At 43.3% G+C, this 18,604-nt stretch overlaps 1 protein-coding gene across 1 annotated transcript in view; it reads left to right on the top strand.

Moving 5' to 3' along the window:
* The window catches only part of pgm5 (phosphoglucomutase 5), a 117,871-nt gene that overhangs the window by 34,213 nt on the left and 65,054 nt on the right, over positions 1-18,604 (top strand). The window contains exons 2-3 of the mRNA XM_078396898.1: positions 3,699-3,861; positions 7,644-7,790. Coding sequence (XP_078253024.1) covers positions 3,699-3,861; positions 7,644-7,790 — 310 coding nt within the window. The remainder of the gene's footprint in view (positions 1-3,698; positions 3,862-7,643; positions 7,791-18,604) is intronic.

Below are 18,604 nucleotides of genomic sequence, written 5' to 3'. Positions count from 1 at the left end.
TTCAACATGACATTCTAGGCTGAAGGGCCTGTTCCTGTGCTGTACTGTTCTATATTTGTTCCAATGTCACAGGGAGGAAAGAGAAATTCATTTGTATTTTTGTTCCGTGACATCCAAGCATAGGAAATTGTACTGTGCTTGGTTCGGATGGGGGAGGGTTGATTGGATTAGATAAGCAGGTTATTTTGAGGTTAAGGGTGGTGACCAAGTTTAAACAAGACAATAACCTGCTCAACAAATTCACTTCCAATTGGCACAGCATCCTGGGAAACACGTCACTGTTCCTCCATAGTCACTATGTCTAAAACCAGGAGCTCAGTAGCTGACCACGTCACCGCAACGCAGCAGGACTGCAAAGGTTTATCACCACCTTCCCAAGGACAACTCGGAATAGGCGATAAATGCCGGCCTTTCAAATGACTGCAAGATCCTGACAAAATACCAAGTGGACAAAAAATAATTTGCATCTCTTGATGACAGGGGACACAGTGCAGGATATTGCTTGTAAATGTTCACGCAGTTTGGTTTCAGCATGAATTGGAAACATTCAGGCAAAAGGAAACCATTTGACACATTACACCTATTCTGAATCTTTCAATGAGTGATCCAGTAGTCCCACTCTCTTTGTTCTTTTACTCGCAGATAAGTTCATAAGTCATAGGAGCAGAATTAGGTCATTCAGCCCATCGAGTCAGAGAGCACAAAAAAGACCATTCACCCCTACGTGTCCACGATGATCATTTAACATCCATTTTCATTGGTTCTGCACGAATCCCATTTAATTCTCCCGATCAACCACTCTCCTCACCCCAGCTTCTACCAGTCACAACACCCATGGGGCAAATTACAGTGGAAGTTGACGTATCATCTTGTAGAAACCAACAAATGCAGATGCTGGTTTATACCGAAGCTAGACACAAAATGCTAGAGTAACTCAGCGGGGCAGGCAGCATCTCTGGAGGGAAGGAATGGGTGATGTTTCGGATCAAGACCTTTCTTCAGACTGAGAGTCAGGGGAGAGGGAGTCTACCTCTCTGAAATATGAAAGGGTAACGTATGAAAATGACAGATCAAAGCAGACGATAATAAGGAAATGTAGAATGGTTCATTGTTAGCTGAGGGGTAGGTGACAAGGAGGCATACAATCAGTAAAATTAATCAGGCCCATGAAACTGGTCGGAGAATTAGGGTGGGGGTGGGACGGGGAGAGAGGGAAAGCAGGGGTTACTTTGTCTTATCGAGTCCATATCACAAGATTAGAAATTGTTCAGCCAGAGCTGAACACACTTCTCGGCATCTGCACACAATGGTGTCTTGTTCTTCTTGTGCTTCTTGTGCGTGGTGGTGGAAAGATTGGTGGAAACGGGGCCGCGACGTGAACGCTCTTTCCTTGACGCCAGGGCTTACTTGAAGTTAGAGAAATCAAAGATAGACACAAAAAGCTGGAGTAACTCAGCGGGACAGGCAGCATCTCTGGAGAGAAGGAATGGGTGACTTTTCGGGTCAACGCCCTTCTTCAGACATCAATATTCATACCCTTGGGTTGTAAGCAGCTCAAGCGAAATATGAGGTGCTGTTCCTCCAATTTGCATTGGGCCTCACTCTATCAGTGGAGGAGGCCCAGAAAAGCTCTGTCCTTGTGGATTACTTCACGCCTGCTCTCATCGAACAGATCTGGGAAAACTGACTTTGATGTGTAGAAGACCACCTTGCTAATTCAAATTCTATCAAGCTAAGACCTGGCTAGTAATTTGTATTGTATGACAAGGGAATTGGGAAATAAAAAGACAATATCCTGGGATAATTTAATGGGTAAGGCAGTAAAAATGGAGAGAAAGAAAGTTATGGTTGAACCTCCAAGGATATTTTGATAAAAGGTTGCGCACCTAAAAAAAAGGAGCAGAAGTTACTGATGTTCAGTCGTTGGTTCAATGAAGAAGCAGTGGCCCATTGCAGTTTGCTGTAAAATGTTTCCTGGTTTAAAAAACATTAAAAAAAAATAAAAATAAAAAAATTAATTAATTACAGTGCATATAACAACAACAGTAAACCCCATCCCTCCCCTTCCCTATATAATCATGAAAACAAAGAAACAAAAACAAATAAATAAATAAAAATAAATAATTTAAAAAAACATAACTACAATGTGACAAAAAAGACAAAAGCACAAAAACATGAGTCAAAGTAATTTTCACAAGTCAAATATTTCAGTATTTTCACTGCTGGATTCAAAGAAGGTACAAAAGCATGTGGCATTGAGGGGATAGTTTTACTTGTCCTCAATATGCTGCAGCTCTGGGTTCCATATGTTGAAGAACTTCTGAGGGTTGCCAGACAATTCATATCTCAACCTCTCTGCGTGTAATATGCCCATTAATTCTCTTAACCAAGTCTCAAACTGAGGAGCAGAGTCTGATTTCCATAGTTTTCACACCAACTCATCATGATGCGGTAGTCAGGAGAAGAATGGAGGTTCAGGTAGCAGGGCCTGTGATCTCCTTGTTTTCTGCTGGTCCAGGCACTGAATCCAATGGTGAAGTAAACCTACTGAGCTGAGGGCTGAATGTACTTCGCATTGCTGCCCACTCATTTCACCCACAGGGGTTACTGACCATGACTGATGGAATTACACCAGCTGAGTGTGCAGTTTTTTCTTTATTTTGCTTAATGTTTTTGATTAATTTTGCGTTAGCAAAGGGATTTTAGAGAACAGATTCTGTAATTATTGAAATACTTTGAACAGGTTTTAGTTGCTTTGATTATCAGAGGCATTTAAGAAACGGTTCAAAGGCCTTTGCCAGCAGCAGCAGCCTGTGGCCTGGTTGCACCCCCATGGACCACTGCACATCAATGGAAAGCTGTGCTTGTGAGGCCTCCAGTTCAAGCAGAATCACATGGCTGCAGAACATGGGTGTGGCTGTAGTACGATCTGCAATGGCTCTGCATTCTCCCTTCCTTCGTTGCCTCAGCTGTTGAAGGCTTAGACAGGCCCCATCCTGTGGCATACCGTGATCTGTTATCCCAACATCAATGCAACTACAAATTGGGCCCCTGCAGCTTGAAGTGCTTGTATATCACTTGGACTTGCAAATCCATAGAAAAGGTTGCTTGACAATGTGTGGAGTTTAACACCAGTCATAGACCTGTTACGTAACACAATCTTCTTAATATGTTCCAACCTGGCATTTGTTAGCTTCACCCTGCAAAACAGGAGGTTGAGGGTAAACTCAGAGTGAGGCCCTGCACAAATTGGAGGAACAGCACCTCATATTTTGCTTGGGCAGCTAACACCCCAGCGGTATGATAATTGACTTCTCTAACTTCAAGTAACCCTTGCTTTTCCTCTCTCTCCATCCATCCCCCTTCCTAGTTCTCCGAGTAGTCTGACTGTCCCTCTGATTACATTGTATCTCTGTCTGCTTTGTTGTAACCTTCCCCTAGCTAACAATGGTCCTTGATCTGCATCTCTTTTGATCCCTTACACTTCCTTACCTCTGTAACCCTCTCCCCAGATGCTCAGTCTGAAGAAGGGTCTCAACCCGAAACGGCACCCATTCCTTCTCTCCAGAGATGCTGCCTGTCCTGCTGAGTTACTCCAGCATTTTGTGTCTGTCTTCGGTGTAAACCAGCACCTGCAGTTCCTCCTTACATGGTAAAGCCTCCAGAACTGTTCTAAGCGGAATTTTTCTGTTGTTTAGATCGGGCGATTGGTGATCGGTCAGCACGGGATCCTATCCACGCCCGCTGTCTCCTGCATTATCAGAAAGGTAAAGGCCATTGGAGGAATCATTCTCACTGCTAGTCACAATCCTGGAGGACCTGGCGGGGACTTTGGTGTGAAGTTTAATGTGGCTAATGGAGGTGAGTCTCATGTTCCGATCACTGACTCATGAGAAGGCGCTGTCAGATAGCTGCAGGTATGGACTGGAAAAGGAACAGGCAAAATGTATTGTCTTTCCACTGACTGGTTAGCTTGCAACAATAGCTTTTCACTGTACCTCCGTACACGTGATGATAAACTAAACTATTCACTATTCAAGATATCTTCTAAAAGTGTAACTTATTATTAAAAATGAATATAAACGTTCCTATCCTGATATCCACAGGGGGGTATAATGGTACAAAACTGTCGCCGGGCTAACGAATACAGTCCTCAGAGAGGAGACCCAAACCTAGTCAACAGCTGGCACAGCTGCTGCTTCACGGATCCAGAGACACAGGTTTGATCCTCCTCTCAGGTGCTGTCCGTGAGGAATTTGCACATTCACGCTGTGACTGCGCGGATTTCCTCCGGGTGCTTCGTTTTCCTCCCACATCCCAAAGACATGCGGGTTTGTAGGTTAACTGGCCTCTGTAAATTCCCCCTTGTGTGTAGAGAGTGAATGGGCAAATGGAATATCATAGAACTAGTGTGAGCGGCTGATCGATGGCCAGTGTGGGCTTGGTGGGCTGAAGGACTTGTTTCTGTGCTGTATCTTTCAATCAATATTGGCATGTTTTATGAAATGGATGCAATAATAGTGATTGACTGGCATGGTCACCAATGGTGGGATAAAGGAAGTTTAAGGCCAAAGTTGGAGGAGCAGTGAGACCTTGGATGGTTGTCAGTCTTGGTTAGAATGGTTGGAAGATTAGAGAAATAGCAAAGGGCAGGACCACAAGGTTGAGGATAAGGATGGGAGTTTCAACATGAAGACAGCATCAAACCTGGTCAGGGTGCACCTCAGGGAATGCAAGAGGGATGTTGAAGGGTGGAAGATGAGAGGCCAAAGTCTTGGAGCAGGCAGAGGTGTTGATGAATTATTTTATGAGGATGCAAATCAGTGGGGAATCATGATGATAAGAAAATTGGAACATCGGCGCAGGGATTGCAAAGCTTAAATAAGGGAAGGGTTTGCCCGAGTTAGGGACTGGGTGGTGAATGGTATCGGTGATGCAGGCAAGCAGTTTGTGACCAGGCTCAAAGCCAGCAGCTTCAGTCTTCACATAGAAGTATTTGCATGAGTTCTAGGTTTGCGTGACAGATAGGTGGTCATACTGCTGAGTGGTAGAGGAGGGGTGGAGTGGTGCAGTGATCCAAAAGTGTGGCAAAACTAGAAAGACTTGTTACTCCAGCACTGTATAAACCAACCTTTGTACATTTCTTTTTTTTTCAACCAGCATTTGTAATTCCTTGTGTCTAAGAATTTCTTTATATCTGGCTTAAAAAATAGTGTCCTAAAGTTTGTCCTCAATGAGAAAACATGACTTCTAAAGAGAGAAAGAAACATAGAAACATAGACAAAAAATAGGTGCAGGAGTAGGCCATTCGGCCCTTCAAGCCAGCACCCATTCAATATGATCATGGCTGATCATTTAAAATCAGGACCCCGTTCCTGCTTTTTTTCCCCCATATCCCTTGATTCCTTTAGCCCTAAGAGCTAAATCTAACTGTCTTGAAAACATCCGGTGGATGGGCCTCCACTGCCTTCTGTGGCAGAGAGGCTCCAAAGATGACTACAAAACACATATGAATCAATAAATAGGTAAATCCCTGTGGGGTAATTTCATGGTCCCACATTGCCTCAGGGAAGTTAGTTCTAAAGTTTAAAGTCTTAAACTTGACTTATCTTTCGCCTTCAAGCACAGCTTCGCTGCTTTGGAATGAGCATCATCCTGTCCTCTTACACAGGCAGATACAGGATTTCCTCTACTTAAAGGAAGAAACAAATGCTGAATAATGGATTTGCCAGGCCACGGCAAAGTTCCTGTCAACACACTCTCAGATGTGAACTGGATTTCAAACTGTTACCTTTCGTTTATTTTCCAGAATTATTATTGATAGCAATGTTAAGATATGTACATGTATGGCAAATCCTTCTGTAATTCCAACAATTTTCATGGTGTGCTAATCTTATAGGCATGAAGGAAATTTCAGCTGAAGAAGTAAGGATTTACAGTAGAGTAGCTAGAGATTACAATACAGCAGCAGTGTTCACTTGTTCTAACTCATTCCTCGTCTCGGTCATCCATCACTCTCACGCTGCACTTCTTAGTCTAGTCTAGTCTAGACTAAAACATGTAGCATGAGAGTGATGGATGACCAAGACTAGCCTTCCAATTATGTTGCTAAACTGCAACATCTAATACTGGTTGGCACCACTTTAAGAATTGTGGCCAACTGTTTTGTCTATTGTGGATGCATAGTTTTTGTATAGAATGTTGGAATATCAAAATGTCTGTCTCTATACTGAAGGTTAGTGTAAGAAATGCTGCCTTGCACAATGTAAGTTCTGTCATAGATAGGGTACGTTTGTTAGTTTAAATTATGTGAGTGAATTAGAAAAGCTCCTGTGACATGGTGACAGAAGGACAGATACATTGGCATTAGCTGGTAGAGCAGGTGCCTCACACGCCAGAGACTAGGGTTCAATCCTGACCTCAGATGCTGTCCGTGTGGAGTATGCACGTTCTCCCTGTGACCATGTGGGGTTCCCCGAAGAATGTTATTTTTACTGACCATACACTATACACAAAAGTTGACATCAAAAGTCCATGAAGCTGATACGATAAGCCATGTAAGGACAGAGACTGAGTTAGATTCCAAGCAACAGCTGAGCATAATGTACTCCTGCTGTAAAAGTGGTTCAGTTCCATGAAGGAACACCTGTTAGATATATCTGTGCCAAAATGTGTTGCAAGTGCAACAACTGAGATATTAAAAATCAAAGAATAGTGAAATAAAAATAAAAATTGCTGGAAATACTTAGCGCGTCAGGCAACGTCTGCAGAAAGAGGTACAAAGTTCATGTTTCTGGCCAAAGACAGTCATTGGGAGAGATACCTCATGAAAATAAGCTCTTCAGCCCACCGGGTCTTTAATGGGTCTGTGCCAGCCTTCAAACACCCATTCTTACACTAACCCATTATATTCTCCGCATATTCCCATGAACTCTCCACCAATTTTATTGCTCACCCACACGTTGACTAATTAACCCATCCAGCCGCACCCCTTTGGGATGTGGAAGGACACTGGAGCACTGGGAAGAATCCCACACAGTCACAGTGCTAATTGCATACAGACAGCACCAAAGGTCAGGATTGAACTCGTGTCCTTGGAGCTACGAGGCAGCAGCTCAACTAGCTATGTCACCGTGCTGCCCTCTACTATTTGAAGGGTGGAGAAAATTGTAGAGATAGGGAGAGATGCAGTGATGCAGTTGGATAGGATTGGAATGTAATGTGGACAATTCAGGGTGTGTTTGGAGTAAGATGTATGTCACAGACATTGTGGGCCAAAGACCCCGTCCCCGTGCTCCACCTTTCTATGTCAGTCTCCATTTTCAACAGCATCTTCCCATCTGTGCATGTATATATTGCATCTCTACATGTTGACCATGAAACCTGGGAGATGAGAAATGGAGGAGTGCGGAGGAGCGTCAAGAAAGCTGATTTAAAGGCGAAAAATGTTATTGGGTCTTTCACAACATAGAATTCCAGGTTGAAAGTAAGCAGCCAAGATTATGTCACTTTGGACACAGGAATATTTATTACATGATTGAGGTTGATTTTTAGTTCTTCTTTTACAAAGTAATTGTAGAAATAACTAAAGGGTTTGTTTGTTTTTAAAAAAATGTTTTGCAATTTTTACATTGTTTTTCCAGGTCCTGCTCCCGAGTTGGTGACTGAAAAGATCTACCAGATCAGTAAAACGATAGAAGAGTTTGCCACGTGTCCTGATTTAAGAGTGGACCTCTCTCGGCTGGGCAGGCAAGAGTTTGATCTGGAGAACAAGTTTAAACCATTCCGAGGTACATGGTGAGATTGTCTGCTCACATTCTGAATATTTCCAAATTATTGCCTTTTGCAAGTTAAGTTCATAAGTTGTAGGAGTAGAATTAGGCCATTTGACCCATCAAGCCTACTCCGCCATTCAATCATGCTTGATTTATCTTTCCCTCTCAACCCCATTCTCCTGCCTTCTCCCCATAATCCTTGACACCCGTAATAATTAAGGAACTGTCAATCTGCACCTTAAAAATACCCAATGATTTGGCATCCACAACCGTCTGTGGCAATGAATTCCACAGATTCACCACCCTCTGACTAAAATAATTCCTCCTCATCTCCTTCCTAAAGGTACATCCTTTTATTCGGAGGCTATGGTCTCTGGTCCTAGACTCTCCCATTAGTGGAAACATCCTCTCCACATCCACTCTATCCAGGCCTTTCACGAGGAAGCTCACCTTATGTATATTGCCTTAGTTCAAAGGGTATTTAAGTTGGTTTGGCTCCAAGGAAATTATCAACTTGGTTATTTCTCAGCAAATATTCTTAACATACACTTTCAAAATAAAGGTACCGCAATCCAGCACAGTCGTTCTTGATGGGGACTAATGATATGCTTTGTAGCAAGTACAGAATAAAGAAACCAGATTGCCTACGTTTTTGATACCAAGGATTGTGTTTGAACTGATTGGGGATGCAAGCTTTAAGAAGAATCTAATATCTCGAGCATGAGGGTAGTTTCCCAAAGGATTCTGGGAGGACCTTTCGGTGTCAGCCATAACTGCATTGGCCACACATTCTTTTTTGACGCAAAACATGGTGAGCTCATCTCACACTCTTGGGTCTTGCGCACCAAATCCTATGTTTGGTTCCAAGTTCCTACACAGGTGGACGCACCATAACTCAAATGAGAAGTTAGCTGATATCTGTACGTAAGAGGTGGAAAAGAATCCATCACTCTGTATCTGACTGGTAATTTTTGAGATACCAGTTTTATATTCACTGCCATTTTCTTACATTTCAATGAAGATTACACTTCATTGATTGCAGAACACTTTGGAATATCCAGAAGCGCTGAAAGATGTGATAGAAATCCAACATTTTTCTTTGATATGTAACCACGACCATTCAACACAAAAAGACAGATTCTGACTTCCAGCTGAGACGAGTCATTGCCACACTCCCCTCCCCACCTCCGCCAATGCATCTCTCCCATGTCCCTGCTATCCACATGATCATGAGGCTTGAGCCCTCAGTTTCATTCATGGATCAACTACAGCAAAGGATTTTCTCTTTAGCTGTAACATTGTGCACTTCACTCTTTTTCTTTCTCTTTTGCATGACCTGTTGAATTCATGTATGGCATGATAGCACTCGTATGGTATGATCTGGCTGGGTAGCATGCAAAACAAAGATTTAATAAACCAATATTAATTTTCGAAGCAGGCACTTGGCCTGACACTGGACTGGAGTTGACAGCAGGAGTGTTGTAGGGGTGGTGGAGTAATGGGGAGGCAGTGTATTGCTGCAAGTCAGGTGTAACTATCCAGAGTTTTGTTTGTTCCATCACTTACCTTCTCTAATGATCACTAACCATATTGGGCTCAGGGTTGAATATAAGAACAGGCTACGTAAACTACAGCCGTATTCTTCCTAATTGATCAGTGTTGATGGAGACAAATAGGCTCCCTGAAGGGGAGGGGGCAGAACAAAGGGATAGAAAAATCTGGAGCCAAGCCTTTCAAAAGTATTATCAGGAAGCAATTCCTCAGACAAGGGGAAGTGGAAACCCAGGGCTCACTCCCTCCGAAAAAGCTTCGGAGGTTGGGAGTCGATGGAAAATTTCAAAACCATGAGTGATAGACTTTTCTTAAGATAGACACAAAATGCTGGAGTAACTCAGCGGGATAGGCAGCATCTCTGGAGAGAAGGAATAGGGAATAGGTGACGTTTCGGGTCGAGACCCTTCGTCAGACTTTTCTTAAGCAAAGATCATTAAAGATTATGGAACCCAAGGTGAGTAGATGGACTGAAGATACAGAGCAATCATAACTTTATTGAGTTGCGAGGCTGCTCAGAGAACAGTCCTCATCTTGTGACAATCAAGGTCCTTTTAGAAAGCACCCAGGTTTTGCAAGGCAAGAGTGTGCAGAGTAAGTGCAGCAATGCTGAGCTTCAGCTGTCACACTGGCAACGCTTGTAGCTGCCTCTCAGGAGTTGAAATGCTGCATACCACAGGCTCCCTCTTGGCAAGCGCTTTCTCAAGCCAGTGCTGAGTGACTGTAAGTTGAGGCAGCTGTACTGAAATGACTGGTGACATGCCCATCACCAGCAGGTCTTCATCAAAGTTGCTGGCTGGAGCTGACGATTGAAATCTGTATGTAAGAGATGGGGAATGAAGCAAAATGCATTCATCTGGATTAGCCTGTGTTGTAATAGGCAATTACTGGGATACCAGCCTTGTACTGGGGTGGAGAGAGGCTCATTTCTTCATCTCATGCCTCACATACTGAAAGTTGCCACATGTCTGATCTCAATGAGGCATTATTTTTAATTCATTGATGAAACTTGGGCGTTGGTGGTAAGGCCAGCATTCATCTCCCAGCCTGGTTGCCCCTGAAGTGCCTGCTGGGCTAATTCAATGGATGATTAAGAGTTAAACACTTTGGGACTGGATTCATGAAAGGACAGACCAGATCAAGGTGGTACAAAAATAGCTGAACTTACTCAACAGGTCAGGCAGCATCTGTGGGAAGAGAAACAGAATCAATGTTTCAGGTCTGAGACCTTTCATCAAAACTGTAAAGGAGACAGAAGAAGCTTGTTAAGCTGCAGGTAGAGTGGGGAGGGGGTTATCTCAGATAGGATAAAGGAGGGTGACCATGGGAACAAGCTGTACACATGATCAGCTGGTGAATGAGTGAGTGGAGCAGTTAGAAAGTAAGAACATAGGCAAAGGGATGTCAATGTTGCGAAATGTAGAGCAGGAAGGCATGCCAGGCTGGTCAGGCTGGGCAAGAGTCAATTCTCAAGAATGTATAAATGTCATGTGCACCAGGAACAGAATAATGAAATTCTTACTTGCTGTTCCTTGACAGGCACATTAACTCAACAACGCAACCAATAAATATCAGATAATCAATAGTACAATAAAAGAGTGCAAACTCAAGTACATTGTGCAACCTAAAACAAAGTCTATAATGGATCTTAGCTGAGGCAGAGTTGTGGTTAGGGTTGTGCAGCAGTTTCAAGAGCCTGACAGTTGATGGGAAGAAGGTGCTCTTGAGCTTGGAGATCACGTTACTCAGGCTCCTGTACTTTCTTCCCGATGGTAGCAGCGAGATAGGAGCACGATCAGGGCAATGTCATGGGTCTTTGATGATATTTGCTGTCTTTTTGAGGCAGTGCTTCCCGTTGATCCCTTCGATGGTGGGGTCAATGTCTGTGATGGACTGGGCAATATCCATCGCCTTCCACAGCCTGCTTTGTTCTTGGGCATTTAAGTTACCAGACTAGGCATTGATGCAACCAGTTGGAACGCTCTCTATCACACACTGTTCAAGTTCCATAGATGATTTGGTGACATGCTAAACTTCCTTGATCTTCCGAGAAGTAGATGCATTGATGGGCTTCATTTTGTGATTGCATCGCTGTGCTGGGCCCAGGACAGATATTTCAAAGGTATGCATGCCCAGAAATGCCCAGCATGCCCACAGGGCGGCACGGTGGTGCAGCATTCTCCCCGTGACAGCATGGGTTTTCTGCTAGATCTTCGGTTTCCTCCCACACTCCAAGTACAGGGATGTAGGTAAATTGGCTTGGTAAATGTAAAGATAAAATTGTCCCTAGTGTGTGCAGGATAGTGTTAATATGCGGGGATCGCTGGTCGGCACGAACCCAGTGGGCCGAAGGGCCTGTTTCCGTGCTATATCTTTAAACATAAACATAAATGTGAAACTGTTGACTCTTTTCACTGGTGTGCTATTGATGAAGACAGGTTCACGGATCCTTGGCTTTCCCTTCCTGAAGTCAACAATCAGCTCCTTGGTCTTGCTAAATTTGAGAGCATGATTGCTGTTCTGGTGCCAATCAATTAGATTTTCAATCTCCCTCCTATACTTTGACTCATCCTTACCCGTTATTCGTCCGACAATGGTGATATTATTTAATTTAAAGACGGCGTTGGACCTGCGTCTGGCTACACAGTCATGGGTATAGAGGTGTAGAGCAGAGATCTGAGCACACAGCCTTAAGTTGTTCCTGTGCTGATGGTCATTGAGGAGGAAGAGTTGTTGCTTGATTGAGGTCTGCTGATGAGGAAGTCAAGGATCCAATTGTGTAACGATGGACCTGGTTCCTTGAGTTTGATGATAGGGTTAGAGAGGAAGATGCTGTTGTAGTCGATGAACAGCAGCCTGACTTACATGTTCTTATTTTTCAAGTGGACCAAGCTAGGATTAGGGTTTTGCCAGATGATTCAAGAACCTGACAATTGTGAAAATTAGTTGTCTGGAACCTGTTGGTGTGTTCAGGCTCTGTGCCTCCTGCCTGATGGTAGCAGTGAGGGGAGGGCATGGCCCAGATTGTGGGGATCTTTGATGATGGATGCCACCTTCTTGAGGCAGCGCCTCATGTAAATGCCTTTGATGGAGGGGGGAGGGCAGTGACAACGATGGACTGGGCTGAGCCCACCACATCCATTCCTCTGGCCACAAGCTCTGGAATTCACTCTCTTAATCTCTCTGCTGCCTGCTCCTCTTTAAGAAACAACTTATAACCTGTTCTGTTTGACTAGACCTTCAGCCACCTGTCTCAACATCTCTCTGTGTGGTTGGGTGTCAAATATTTTTTCACATACATTACTTCAAAATAGTACTGTAGGATATTTATGTACACCCAAGAGGGCAAGCAGAACTTTGGTTGAACGTTTTATCCAAAGGTATCCCTCAGTAATGCACAAGTGTGTCCAACTCTCAGGAGTGGAACTTGAACCCATGATCTTTTGAGGCAGAGACGAAGCAGCTACTCTGAACCGTGATCGGCGTCCAGTGGGTTGGGTCCAGTCCAAGAAACATGAGCGGGCTCTATGATATTTTAAAGGTACTTTCATTCTACAGACTTCTCAAGTTCCCAGATAGCTACTGAAAGTTTATGAAGAAAGTTCCATAGGGGGATCTGATCTGTCAACACTTCTGCGGGGAGGCCGTTAGCAACCTTCAAGCTTATTCAAGTGCTGGACAGCTGCTTAGAGGATGCCACTAGCCAAAGGGACACCAGAAAACTTGCCAAAAATAAAAACCCAGTCGCTATTAAGAATAGTTAACCACTTGGCATGATGTGACAGAGGCTGCCTAGGTATTGGATTCAGCTGTTACCAAAGCATGCGTTTCACCCAGTCATTCCAAACACCAACAGCATCTCAGGCAAGAATACTGCATCTACAATTGGTTGAAAGCATTCTCCATTTTGTGGACAAAATGTTTACAGTTTACAGTAACATTTTATACCAGCCACCATGACTTTGGGAGGAAGCTAGGACCCCATCCAGGAGAAATCCAAGTAGTCATCAGGAGAAATGCTGAGGCAGCAACACTACTTGCTGCACTGTGGCAAGGGTGAGAACAAAGGGAATTGGTTAGATAAGCATAGAATTGGCAGTGGTACAGTTACACTTCCAATATTCACCACCTTAATCACCGATGTAAAAAGTTACATAAGTCAAATAACATTTTTGTCACATAATCTCTTCTTTCCATTAAAAAGTATTTCAAGATCTACTTCTCATCAGTAACCTAGGCTAATCTAATCAAGGAAGCTGAAAATGTGCTGATCACCAAAGACAAGAATTTTAATCAGGGCAATCAATGAATGACTCATTTAAAGAGCACTGAAATCGACCATAAAAAATATTGAATCGTTTAACATTTTAACCAATGTACACAAGTTAGTTTCCTTGTAAATTAATAGTTCTTTTAAATGGAATAATATTTAAGGTGCATTGACTTGTGTCCATGTTCTTGTGAGGAACTGAGTGTACTTTGCAGAGCATTCCCAAACCTGTGCAATCAGTAGAGTTACTTAACATTGACCAGGGGTGGAACCAATGTTGTGGATGGGGGAAGGGGTGATCAGAGCAATCAGGGCTAATCAACATCCTCAACAACCAGAGAACATGCAGGAAAGTCTGAGTGGGTTTGGATTTCATGTTTAAAAGTACCCTAAGTATTTGTGCGATTCTGCTGTTTCTGCTCAAAATACATCGGTGTAACAAGTGGAAACAAGTGGTAATTTGACTCTCACAAGTTTTCAACATTGTTCGTCCATCATTGGACCGTGGAGACCAATTTGATGCTGGCTTCTCTGGTCTGATGGCCCCATGAAAATAATTTAACAAGTTTAAACCTAATCTACCATAGGGAGTATTTTCGAGGCATAAAGTTGCCGAATATTTGATAACAAAGCAGTAATTTTATTCAGATGGCTGGTGTGGAAAATGTTACAAAGACACAGGAGGCTGAAAACTCTTTGAAGGAAGGATTAATGCCAAGTTGCATTTGGCTGCACTGTGGCCTAACCTGGAATGCTTGATGCTGACTGAATGGAAAAGTGCTCCAGGTCATGGCATTGGCATCGGCATCCATTAATATAAACATGATATGCTGAAAACATTCAAAAGGTCAGGTAGAACCTATGACAAGAGAAATGAAGTTAACCTTTCAGCTCTGCAGCTCCTCATTGCAGCTGAAAAATGTCTTGAGGTAACAACATTTTTGACAAGGTCCCACATAGGAGATTAGTGGGCAAAATTAGAGCACATGGTATTGGAGGTAGGGTACTAACATGGATAGAAAATTGGTTGACAGACAGAAAGCAAAGAGTGGGGATAAATCGGTCCCTTTCAGAATGGCAGGCAGTGACTAGTGGGGTACCGCAAGGCTCGGTGCTGGGACCGCAGCTATTTACAATATACATTAATGACTTGGATGAAGGGATTAAAAGTACCATTAGCAAATTTGCAGATGATACAAAGCTGGGTGGTAGTGTGAGCTGAGAGGAAGATGATATGAGGTTGCAGGGTGACTTGGACAGGTTGTGTGAGTGGGCGGATGCATGGCAGATGCAGTTTAATGTGGATAAGTGTGATCCAGGAAGGCAGATTACTATATCTGAATGGTGTCAAGTTAGGAAAAGGGGACGTACAACGAGATCTCGGTGTCCTGGTGCATCAGTCACTGAAAGGAAGCATGCAGGTACAGCAGGCAGTGAAGAAAGCCAATGGAATGTTGGCTTCATAAAAAGAGGAGTTGAGAATAGGAGCAAAGAGGTCCTTCTGCAGTTGTACAGGGCCCTAGTGAGACTGCACCTGGAGTACTATGTGCAGTTTTGGTCTCCAAATTTGAGGAAGGATATTCTTGCTATTGAGGGCGTGCAGCGTAGGTTTACTAGGTTAATTCCCGGAATGGCGGGACTGTCATATGTTGAAAGACTGGAGCGACTAGGCTTGTATGTACTGGAATTTAGAAGGATGAGAGGGGATCTTATCGAAACATATAAAATTATTAAGGGGTTGGACACGTTAGAGGCAGGAAACATGTTCCCAATGTTGGGGGAGTCCAGAACCAGGGGCCACAGTTTAAGAATAAGGGGTAGGCCATTTAGAACTGAGATGAGGAAAAACCTTTTCAGTCAGAGAGTTGTGAATCTGTGGAATTCTCTGCCTCAGAGGGCAGTGGAGGCCAATTCTCTGAATGCTTTCAAGAGAGAGCTAGATAGAGCTCTTAAGGATAGCGGAGTCAGGGGGTATGGGGAGAAGGCAGGAACGGGGTACTGATTGAGAATGATCAGCCGTGATCACATTGAATGGCGGTGCTGGCTCAAAGGGCCGAATGGCCTCCTCCTGCACCTATTGTCTATTGTCTATTGTCTATTGTCTACAGCATTTAAAACAAATGACGAAACAGGGGAAGATGGGAGGAAAGGTTGGAATGTGACAGGGTGAAATATTGAAGAAAGAAAAGATTGATGTAAATGTACACACTTTACCCATACTCTCTAGAGCCCAACGACTGAGGATAGTGTGTACCACCCTCAGGATACAATGATACATCTCTTCTCTGACTTACCATGTCTTGATCGAGAGATAGTAGTTCCTGGGTCTAGGCAGCACAGCCAAGGAAAGCATCAACTTTACATCTATCTTGTCAAACCCTGCATTTTTCAATAGGATTAACTTTCATTCTTCTAAGATCAGACAGTATATTGTCTGCTAAACCCACCATCCCAGAATCAGTCTGGTGAATCTTTGTTTAACCTTCGCTATCGCAATAGATCAGACACAATATTCCACAAGTGAACCCAAATCTACTCAGACTCTTTGCCATCTTTTAGTCATAGTCATAAACAGCATGGAAACAGGCCCTTCAACCCAACTTGCCCATGCCGATCAACATGCCCCATCTACAGCAGTCCCACCTGCCCGCGCTTGGTGCCCTAAATCTATTCTATCTATGCACCTGTCCAAATGTCTCTTAAATGTTATGATAGTGCCTTCCTAACTACCTCCTCTGACAGTTCGTTCCATATACCCACTGCCCTTCGTGTAAAAAAAGTTACTCCCCAGGTTCCTATTAAATATTCCCCCCCTCGCCGTGAACCTATGTCCTCTGGTTCTTAATACCTCTACTCTGGGTCAAAGACTGTGCATTTACTGGATCTATTCCTCTCATGAATTTGTACACCTCTATAAGATCACCCCTCATCCTCCTGGGCTCCACGGAATAGAGTCCCATCCTGCTCAACCTCTCCCTATAGCTCAGGCCCTCGACTCCTGGCAACATCCCCGTAAATCTTCTCCGCACCCTTTCCAGCTTGACATCTTTCCTATAACATATTGACCAAAACTGAACACAATAACATAAATGTGGCCTCACCAATGTTTGGTACAACTCTAACATGACCTCTCAACTTCAATACTCAATACTCTGACTGATGAAGGCCAATGTGCCTGGATTAATTTACTCCCAATCTTGGTCACTTTACAGCTTTATCGATGTAGAGGCCATGTGATCATATCATTTATCTCTGTTCATGCCATTAATTCATTCATCTTGTTTTGAATACTACATGCATTCTAATAAAAAGCCTTTAATTTTGCCTTTGGCTCGACCATTTGTCATTGCTCTGGCTGTTATTGGAGGCATTCTGTTTGAACGCTCTGTTCTTTCCTGATGGACTCTGGTTATCAATTCCCATTTTTCTACTCAACACCAGTGTTCTGTCCTTTTTGTTCAACATTCTCAACTTCCCCTCACATGGTCCTTTGCCCCTGTCACTTCCATTCCTTTCCCTTGTGTGCTTCCATGATTATTTCCATACTTTCTCAAAACCCTTGTTTGAATTCCACCAATCAGGTTTCTGTCCACATTGTCAAGGTAACTCTTATCAAAATCACCAGGAATGAACATCAAAGCATAGCAAGGTGCTGGAAATGTGTACGAAAAACTCTGGAAATACACAGGAGGTCAGGCAGCATCCAAGGAAACAGAAACCGAGTTAACTTTTCAATTTGAAAATCCTTCATCAGAAAGTGAAAAGGATCTTCAACGTGAAATGTTAACGACTTCTCTTTCCACAGATGCTGCCTGGCCTGCTGAATGTTTCCAATGATCTCTGTTTATGGAGACACAAGCAACAGCAGGTGCTGGAATCTTGAGCAAAACACAAAGTGCTGGAGTAACTCAGTGGGTCAGGCAGCTTCCGTGGAGGGAATGGGTAAGCAACACTTCTTCAATCTGTTTATATTCCCAATCAAAATCAATACAAACATCCTATGGGATTGAAATATCTCTTCTGCGCCCAGTTGGTTGTATCATTTTCCTTCAATACTTCTTGACTGGTGTACAGTAGATGATACCATATGTACCTCACTAAATTGTCCAGCGGGAGCAAAATAATCCTAATAATGGCCAATCAACTAGCACCTACACAAATACCCTTTGTATCTCACTAGGATCATCTATGGTTTTCTCCTGGTTCTCAACTACACACTGCACTTTGGCAACATTATCAGAAAACACTTCCTGACTGATACCAATAACTTCCATTCTATCTCATCGCCACCTCCTTTGACACCTGTCCTGTCTTTAAACTGACAGATTGCTTGGCCAAGAAACATGATTGGAAGAGCTGAAGAATTAAGATGTCCTTTGACTAAATAGTGAAACAACCTAAACTATCATCTTCAGTTCCTGGCATGAGTTCTGTTCCACAGTCACTAATTCCATCCATCTCCCTGGCAACCATTCAAAACCGATCCAGACTGTTCACTGTCTTTGTGTCATATTTGATTCTTAGTTTTATGGATCCATGTCACCCTAAGATGGCCCATTTGGTAATATTGGCTAAGTCCACCTAAGTAGTTCACTGCTGCTGAAGGCCGCATTTGGTCTTTGTTTCATCTGGTTAAGCTCCCTCATTCTACCCTCTGTAAACATGAGGTGATTTGACAATCTACTATCCATGTCCCACTTTGGTCCAAAGTCCCATTCTTCCATTAGTCTTGTGTTCACTGATTGTTACTGGCTGCCTAGTTAAGTAATGCCTCTGATTTAAAATTCTCATCCAAGTTTTCAAATTCATTCATTTCAGAGCAATCATCTTGCCTTATGCTTCAGGGAGAGTAATAAAATAGTGTTGCACAGTTGAATATGCAGTTTGTCTCTCTGCACATCTGCCTGCCTGCCTGTTCATCTGTCTGCCTGCCTTGTCTGGTGAGTCTCATAGATTAAAGACTCGCTGTGCTCCATCCTTCTCTGCCACCAAACTTCTGTCTGTCAGT

This window comes from Rhinoraja longicauda, chromosome 3 (assembly GCF_053455715.1).
Source record: "Rhinoraja longicauda isolate Sanriku21f chromosome 3, sRhiLon1.1, whole genome shotgun sequence".
Lineage (NCBI taxonomy): Eukaryota > Metazoa > Chordata > Chondrichthyes > Rajiformes > Arhynchobatidae > Rhinoraja > Rhinoraja longicauda.
This window is presented reverse-complemented; position numbering and strand designations above follow the sequence as displayed.